Source organism: Perognathus longimembris, unplaced genomic scaffold, assembly GCF_023159225.1.
Source record: "Perognathus longimembris pacificus isolate PPM17 unplaced genomic scaffold, ASM2315922v1 HiC_scaffold_5395, whole genome shotgun sequence".
NCBI classification, from domain to species: Eukaryota; Metazoa; Chordata; class Mammalia; order Rodentia; family Heteromyidae; genus Perognathus; species Perognathus longimembris.
Genome location: NW_025960817.1, coordinates 3,665 through 12,647, shown reverse-complemented (window position 1 = coordinate 12,647; position 8,983 = coordinate 3,665). Strand labels below are relative to the sequence as shown.

At 40.0% G+C, this 8,983-nt stretch overlaps 1 protein-coding gene across 2 annotated transcripts; it reads left to right on the top strand.

The window, feature by feature from the left end:
• The first annotated feature begins 6,340 nt into the window (after window positions 1–6,340).
• Window positions 6,341–8,351, top strand: LOC125345210 (regenerating islet-derived protein 3-beta-like). Of its 2 annotated transcripts, XM_048337427.1 has the most exons (5): window positions 6,341–6,416; window positions 6,888–7,006; window positions 7,177–7,314; window positions 7,896–8,022; window positions 8,284–8,351. In XM_048337427.1, exons 1-5 carry the CDS (start codon window positions 6,341–6,343, stop codon window positions 8,349–8,351), a joined length of 528 nt encoding a protein of 175 aa, XP_048193384.1. The 2 variants fall into 2 exon arrangements, with proteins under 2 accessions (XP_048193384.1, XP_048193385.1); XM_048337428.1 differs by lacking the exon at window positions 7,177–7,314.
• The last annotated feature ends 632 nt before the right edge of the window (window positions 8,352–8,983 follow it).

Below are 8,983 nucleotides of genomic sequence, written 5' to 3'. Positions count from 1 at the left end.
TTTTAAAGCATGTTTTCGTAGTAATTTTCAATACTTCTCACCAACTCCCCCCCATCACTGAGGAATTAATATTTTAAGCTTTCAATTACCTGATCCCTAGCTAAAGGGAGTTTTAGGTTTTTTTATTATTGTTTATATTTGTTACAGTTTCATACATTACATCATGGGTTCATTTCTTGCACTATTTGTTACCTCCTCCCTCATTCCCCACTCTCCCTAGTCCATTCCCTCTCCCCCCATGAGCTGTTCAGTTAGTTTACAACTAATGGTTTTCCAAGTATTGCTCTTGGAGTCGCTTGCCTTTTTATCCTTTGTCTCTCAATTTTGATATTCCCATTAATATCCCTAGTTCTAATACCTGTATATACAGTATCCAGGGTACTCAGATGAGATACAGTGGATACAATCACAGGAAGGGGATACAAGAGGATCATCAACAATAGAAGCTAGTGTTTCACATAGCATGTTGAAAGTAATTACAACAGTGATATAACACACGTTTCCATTACATGGAGTTCATTTTACTTAGCATCATCTTATGCATTCATAAGGGGATTGCTACTGGGCTTTGGTGATCCTCTGCTGTGACTAGTCTAAACCTGTGCTAATTATTCCCTATGAGGGAAACCATAGAGTTCATGTTTTGGGGGGGGTCTGACTCACTTCACTGAGTATAATTTTTTCCAGGTTCTTCCATTTCCTTATGAATGGGGCAATGTCATTCTTTCTGATAGAGGAATAAAATTCTATTGTGTATATGTACCACATTTCCCTGATCCATTCGTATACTGAGGGGCATCTGGGTTGGTTCCATATTTAAGCTATGACAACTTGTGCTGTGGTGAACATTGCTGTACTGTTGACTTTAGTGTGTTCTTATTTCTAGTCTTTTGAGTAGATGCCCAAAAGTGGGGCTGCTGGGTCTTAGGGGAGTTCTATGTTTAGCCTTCTGAGGAATTTCCATAATGCTTGCCAGAGTGGCTGAACCAGTTTACATTCCCACCAACAATGAAGTAGGGTTCCCTTTTGACCACATCCCCTCCAACATTTATTATTGTTAGTTTTCTTGATACAGGGCATTCTACTGTGATGAGACGGAATCTCAATGTTGTTTTGGTTTGCATTTCTTTTATGGACCTTTTTCATATGTCTCTTGGCCATTATCATTTCTTCATCAGAGAAGTCTCTTTTTAAGTCCTTAGCCCACTTGTAGAGAGGGCTGTTGGTTCTCTGTGGTTTTGTTTTGGAAGAATTTAATTTTTAAAATTTTGCATATATTTTAGATATGAGGCCTTTGTCCATTGTATGGCTGGTAAAGATCTTTTTCCCATCTGTGTGCTTTCTGTTTATCTTGCAAGTTATATCCTTTGCCCTGCAGAAGCTCTGCAGTTTGATGGAGTCCAATTTGTCCAATCTTTCTTTGATTTGTAGCATTTCTGGGCCGTGATTAAGGAAATTTCGTCCTGTGCCAAGGAGTGCAAGTGTTTGTCCTACTTCTTCTTGTAGTGTTTTCAGGGTATCTGTTTTAATTTTGAGGTCTTTGATCCATTTGGAATTGATTTTGGTGCAGGATGATATATAAGGATCTAGTTTTAGTTTGTTGCAGGTGTTGAACCAGTTTTTCCAGAACCAGTTGTTAAAGAGACAATCTTTCTTGCATCCTAATTTATGGTTAATTTATCAAAGAATAAGTAGGCATAGTTGTGTGAGTTCATTTCTGGGTCTTCAGTTCTGTTCCATTTGTCTTCAGGCCTGTTCCAGTGCCAATACCAAGCTGTTTTTATTACTATAGCTTTATAATACAGCTTGAAGTTTGGTATTGAAATTGCTCCAGCACTGTTCTTTCTGCTTAGGATTATTTTTGCTATTCTAGGTCTTTTATTGTTTCATATGAATTTCTGGGTTAGTTCCTCTATTTTATTAAAGAATGGTGTTGTGATATTAATGGGTATTGCATTGAATTTGTAGATAGCCTTTGGCAATATTGCCATTTTGATTATATTAATCCTCCCAATCAGGAGCATGGGTGGTTTCTCCATTTCCTTATTTCTGCCTTAATATTTTTTTCATGTTTTTAAATTTCTCATCATAGAGATCTTATACTTCTTTGGTTAAGCTTATTCCTAGGTATTTTATGTTTTTTGAGGCTATTGCAAAAGGAGTTGCTTTCCTGATTTTGGCCTCAGTCTTTGGGTCATTAGCATATAGAAATGCCATTGATTTTTGAGACTTCATTTTATATCCTGCTACATTGCCAAAGTCAATTCCTGAGATTCGATGCTCTGCTTCATCTAGTCTGGACTCTGGACTAGCTACTTGATTTTGAATCTCTCCTGTTTCTGACTGGTGTTTCTTGATGGTTTCCATGTCTTTGCCATAATTTTCTCTTAGTTCCTGTATGAACTTCTTTACTTCATTAATTTGGTTCTGAGTACTGTCTCTCAAATCTTTTAGCTGGGTAGCTATCGTTTCAATGGACTCTTGAAGTTCATTTATCTTTCTATTTGTGGAGGCCATGAAATCCCCTATTACTTTATCGATGTATTGATGTATTGATTCAAACTTTTCATTTAGCATTTTTATCAGTAGAGTTTGTAGAGCATTTGGAAGGTTTTCTTCTAAGTCTTTGTTTGACTGCTCTGCTTTCTGCTTGTTTTGCATGGGAGAGGACATCCCTGGCTTGCCATCTTGTGCTTCTTCTGCCCATTTAGATTGGAATTGGCAATCTGCAAGCACCTGTGAGCACTGTTTAAGACCCAAACTAAACCTTACCAAACACAGTTGTAGAAATCTTAGAAGTTATACAGATACCTTCCCTCTCGTTTTTGTATATAAAATCAGATTTGGTGTTCCCAAAGAATACAATTTCTGTATAACAACCAACCCTTAGCCCTGTATTCAGTAGTTACTTACTTACCGTTATAACCGTATTAGTGATTTTTGTTCTTATATTAAGTTCTTTTTGGACTGGTAAGATTTCTCTGTGAACTCCTTGATTCGCTCGGATTGAACAGGGATACCCTCTATCTGATAACCAGGGGTCAATGGAGTCTGGGGTCCTGGAAGTAAATTTAGGAGGGTAAGTGAGGGGTAGTGAAGTACATAGAGTAAAATGAATGGGAGGTGATGATTTTGGTTTAGTTTCAGTGAAGTGGAAAGTTGGAGAAGAGTAGAATTGGTAGAAGGAACGAGGTTAAAATGATAGACAATGGAGAGTCTGCAGAAAAGAGTAAAGGCCTTAGTTAAAGGAAAGTAATTTGAAAGAAAGAAAATTTGAAAAGAGAAATAAAGGAAAAATACAGGAGAACAAACACACAAAATACAAAAAAAAAACTTACAAAAAAGAAAAAAAACAATAAAACAAAGAAATAAAAACGGAAAACAAAAAACAAATGACAACTCAAAAATGGAAAATAAAAATAATTAAAAATGGAGTCTTGCTTGTTGGGTGGTCTCTTTCCAGTCTCTGGTTTACTTGCCATGGTCTACCTTCTATTTTCCTGCTGCTTGGCTGGTTTGGATTGCTTTCAGTTTTCAGGGTTTGGATCTGCTATGAACCTCCTCCCCTGTTAGTTAAATCCTGGGCTCTGTGGTGCCCACAGCTTGAAGGTACAACTTGGGTGTCCTCTGTAGATGGGGGATACTGAACAGTCTCAGTAACTGTGGCTCCTCCAGTCTGCTGTGGGTCTGCTGCCTTTAATGCCTGGCTCTGAATAGGCTGAGGACTCAGCAGTACAGGGACCTCTAGCCTGGTTTACCTGGCTGAGAGCTGCTTTCCCCGGGGGAGGTTCCTTCCTTCTGGGCAGGGCAACCTTCTCCTGGGTGGAACTGGCTGTGAAATTCAGCTTCATTTGCGGGAAGAATTGGGCTACCTCTGTAAAGGGGCTGTTTATCTTTCTCAGGAACTGTTACTCTCCTGTCTGTTTGTTCCATGCTGCCACTAGGTGCTAGCTGCTTTTAGTTTGATTTTAGACATTGGGGCTGTTGGAGAGTTGGCAGCCCCAGTGTCAGGGGGTGGGGTGGGGCCGGGCACCTCTGGCTGAGTTTACGTGAGTCTGTGAGCATTGGCCCAGGAATGATCCTCCCGCCTGGGTGGAGCTGGATCTCACAGTTCAGTCACTCTTGCCCTTTTCAAAGATGGTCCCTTTGTCCTCAATTTCCCTTGGCCCACTTTAGTCTGGTCTGACCCGGTCTATGCCAATGTCAAACATGGCACTTTGCTCTGGCAGTAGGGGAAGGGCTACCTTCCAGAAACTGCTTTGTGGGCACCAGTGAGAATGTCCTTTGGGGGATTCTCATGCTTTCTCTGCGAGTTTGGCCAGTCCGTGCTCAGCCTGCGATCCATGTTTGCCTGCCGCCATCTGGAGGATTTCTTCCTGGTCACTGTTGTGTGCTTTTGGTGCATGCAATGCTGGGTGCTGTGCCGGTGCTGGCACCGACGTGGTGGTGGGATGCAGCCAGGAGCTCAAAACTGTGTTTTCAGGCCAGCAAAATTGATTTTTCCTTCCTGTCCAGAATGCCTGTACTGTTATAACTTACTTGGGCTGTCTTTCTAGGGGTAAAAGTTTCTCTGGAATGCTAAAACTGGGATGTTGGAGGGAGCTTAGCTAGAGATCTGCTGCTCCTCCACAGACTGCTGTTGAGCCTTTGTGATCCTCTCAAGACTATCCTCCTTTGGTCTCACTATGTGAGTGTTTATAATGCTGTTTAATTAATCATGTCCAAGTGTAATTTTTTGTATTTTACTGAGATTTTATTATAAAGTAATTAATCTCATATTTCCCACAAAAGAAGTGGCGAGAAGGTAAGTTTATTGGTTATTATTCCTTAAGATGCTGGTGAAAGGGTAGATATGGTAATAGTCTCTTCCAGTCACAGCAATAGGGAGGACACTAAAGAATGGTGAATTTGAAGTTAACTTCTGCTATCACATATTGAGATCTGTCTCAAGTTCTAAAAATAAGATTCTATGTACACGAGCATATCTTATTTTTTTAGATTTGTGTTTTTAATTGTTTATTTGAGTTAGCTCTCCACATATAACTCAGGAGGCCTTGAACTCAAAATCCTCATACCTCAGCCTTACCTTCCCAGGTACCACAGATTTGTGCCACCCACATACCAAATACCTTGCTATAATGTTGAATCAGAATGATTACTACTTCCCTTTGTATATGTATTTGCCTTTCCATAAGTTAATGCATACACTAATCTCTACCTCAACTAGTTTTTACTTTGTTGTGTCACTTTATGAGATAGAGACTAGCTTGTGTATCCCAGACTGGCTGCAAACATACTTCTTCTCAGCTACTGATTGCTGAGATCACAATCTTTCTGGGTAAATGTATTTGAAAGAGCACTATATTTTATAAACATAGATTATTTTACAGGTTGATATAAAAAGTATGTTTTCCCAGGCTGATAAAGTACACTGCTGATAATTATTTCCCAGAATGATTCAAGGCTGTAAGACTTTCAAAGCAATGTAACAGCATAAGCATCCCCTCAGACTACATGGATACTCCTAAATTTCTCGGAACAGTTTATCTGTGAAGAGTAGGAAAAATTCACTTGTACCTGGGAAAATTAGCTGACCTACTAGCAGGAACAAATCAACATCAGTTGTTATTCCTAGTCTTGCCAGGAAGTGCCTCCTCAATTCTGTGGGATTTTCCTGGAATCCATTCCAAAAGCTAATCTATGGCCTTTGACCTATATATACACTCTGGCTATCTATTTCAACGTACTTTCCCATAGGTCTCTTTATAAAAGCCTCAGTGTTTTCTGTGCTGACAAACCATCCTAAATTCTTGCCAGACAGGTAAGTGGTAGCTGCATGAAAAGAAGAGCCAGGGTGAGGAGTTTAGTTTACATATTATTGATATGAGAAAGGTATTCTGCTCAGAGAACCCAAGAGATTTGAGAATAAGCAAAGGCTTCCCTTGGAATCTTAGATGCAAAGAATTTAGATTTCTCAATTCAATAAAAACATATATGACCAAGATCAATGGTGTCCCTAAAGGTATAGACAAAGGACAAGGAGCTGTGGGGTCTCTGAATAGTCTGTTTGTGTATGAGTGTATGTCTCTCTCTCTCTCTCTCTCTCTCTCTCTCTCTCTTTAGATTTCTCAATTCAATAAAAACATATATGACCAAGATCAATGGTGTCCCTAAAGGTGTAGACAAAGGACAAGGAGCTGTGGGGTCTCTGAATAGTCTGTTTGTGTATGAGTGTATGTTCTCTCTCTCTCTCTCTCTCTCTCTCTCGCTCTCTTTCTCTCTGGTTATTCTTTAAATAACTGATTTCTGATTGCTGATTGCCTCCTCACTCACAGACAAAATGCTGCCTACTCCAGTCCTCTCCAACATGTCCTGGATGCTGCTATCCTGCCTGATGCTCCTATCTCAAGTGCAAGGTGAGATTTCTCTTCATATACCTGTGAATTCCCTGGGAGTGTTCACAGCCAAAACTAAGAGAATATGTTCCTTCGTGTCCAGTTAGTATTGCAGAAGCCAATCCTCACAAAGGGAAAGCAGCTATAATATTCCTATTGTGTTACTTTTAGTGAGACCATCAGTGTTTTCTTTCATCTGTGAAATGATATAGTTTTTCATTTTGTCCAGACACACTGCTTTATTTTATTTTGGTGTATTGAAGCAGAAAAGTGTGGAAAGTCAGTGTAGAAAAGGTGAATGATCGAAAGTTCAAGTTTAAGAACTGTCATCTCAGAGTGGGATTTGGTGAAAAGAGATACAGGCCACAGTTGAAACAAAACTTTTCCTCCAAAGGGTTAGGTATCATACAGACTCTAGAGTTAATATCCCTCTACACTCAATCCTCACTGCTCATTTAATTCCTTTCTTGTCATTTCCTTTCTTCACCTTAGGTGAGGACTCCCAGAAGGATCTACCTTCTGCTCGCATCAGCTGTCCCAAAGGCTCCCAGGCCTATGGCTCCCACTGCTATGCCTTGTTTAAGGCACCAAAATCCTGGACTAATGCAGATGTGAGTGCTGAGATGTGGGGTTGGGGTTTGACATCGGTACCAGGAATATAAGATCTCAAATTTCAAACTTCACCTTTTCCTTGAAACTCCTATAAATACCTTTGTCTGAATATCCCTGAAGATATACTTACCCTTTTCTAACCTTCTTTATTATTTCCCTTCTTGCATAGTTGGCTTGCCAGAAGCGGCCCTCAGGCCACCTCGTGTCTGTGCTCAGTGGGGCTGAGGCCTCCTTTGTCTCTGCTCTGGTCAAGAACACTGAGATCAGCTACCAGTATGTCTGGATGGGACTCCATGATCCCACGCTGGTGAGATTCCATCATTTCCTCTTTGTTACCTCTCAAGTGGTTGTTCTGCCCCATACTTCTTGCCTGAACTGCAAAAGCCCAGGGATTCTAAAGAACACTACCTGTGGTTGCCATTCGGGATAAAAGAAGCCTCTGTATCTAGAAGAAGAACAAAATTCTGTGAAGGTTTCTAGTATTCAGATAAAAAATGAATGTGCCTGTAGTCAGCTTTAACACTGTCTTCAGGAGAGAATGTTGATAATCTGATTTCTGAAATTCAGGACATCAGGTCATACATACTGCAATCATTCTAAGTGAAGATTTATCTTTATAGGGTAAGACAGTATTTTTGAGGTCCATAGAATACCAAAAAATCATGTATAAGGAGGAACATATTATTTAAAGTGATTTGAAGTTCTTCTGGTAATTGAATGGGACAAGCCAATGGCATTCTGGTAGAGTGTCCCATAAAGGTACAAATCAAATGTGGAGCCATTACTGAAGTGTAAAGAAAGGGTTCAAGAAATAGATTATGCAGGCAAAGGACTGTGCAGGTAGAAGACGAATTACATTCCATCCTTGTGGCCTTGTCTTGTGTATAGGGCGAGGAGCCCAATGGAGATGGCTGGGAGTGGAGTAACTCTGATGTGATGAACTACTTTAACTGGGAAAGGAATCCTTTCATTTACTCTGATCGTGGTTACTGTGGGAGCTTGTCACGAAATTCAGGTAAGAAACCAAGGACCCACTTACAATCATTTTTGATTCCCCCTTTTACCTCCCAGTTCCTGTTCCTCCTGGGCTGACAGTTGCAATGTGGGATTGAATTCTTCCATCTCCTTTTTGTCTTCTTTCTTTGAATCTCCTTTCCTATAAAATGGGACACTGACAAAGACAAGGATGAAACTGTAAAGCCTAAGTCAGTTCTTTTACTGTGTGACAGAAACTCTGATTCTCCCAATATTTCCTTCTTTTATTTTGTCTCTCAAGGATTCCTGAAGTGGAGAGATTATAACTGTGATGTGCAATTACCTTACGTCTGCAAATTCACAGGCTAACCATGTGGGAGTTTGCAGCTGCATTATTGAGAAGCTCATCATAGACAAGAGAGCAAGTATAAAGACACATCTAGGAAGACAATCTTCTTCTCACATCTACATTTGACCCTTCATTCTGACTTGCCTTTTCTTCCCTCTTCCCTTTCCAATATACAATCCTTCTACTTTTGTGGTGGTCTCTTGTCACACAAAACCATATTAAAGAAAAGTATTCACACTTTGGGCTTTTGTTTTGCTTTTGTAGTAAGATTCTATGTAGTAGGGTTAAAGGTTTGGAAGAGAACATGCTGGGAGTTGCCTTTTCCTTGCTCATTCTACTCAGGCCTAAAGGAACAGGCATCCCCATCAGTCCTCACAAGGAGTGTCATATAGTTCTCAGTTATAGACATTGCCATTCCACCCACACACTTACTAGCTGTCCTACTTATGGCATGATATAAGCATTCTTATGGGTGTTTGAGGTCCTTTAAACTGTGCTTCTGGAATTTATTCTCTGAAAAGCAATGTTTCTTCTTTAATTTTCAATCCACATTAGACTGTGACTTCCATAAAATTCAGTGAGATTTTTTTTCTCTAATCTTTCAGGCATAATGTGACACAAGAAGTCTTATATATTGTGTCTCTCTTCCCTT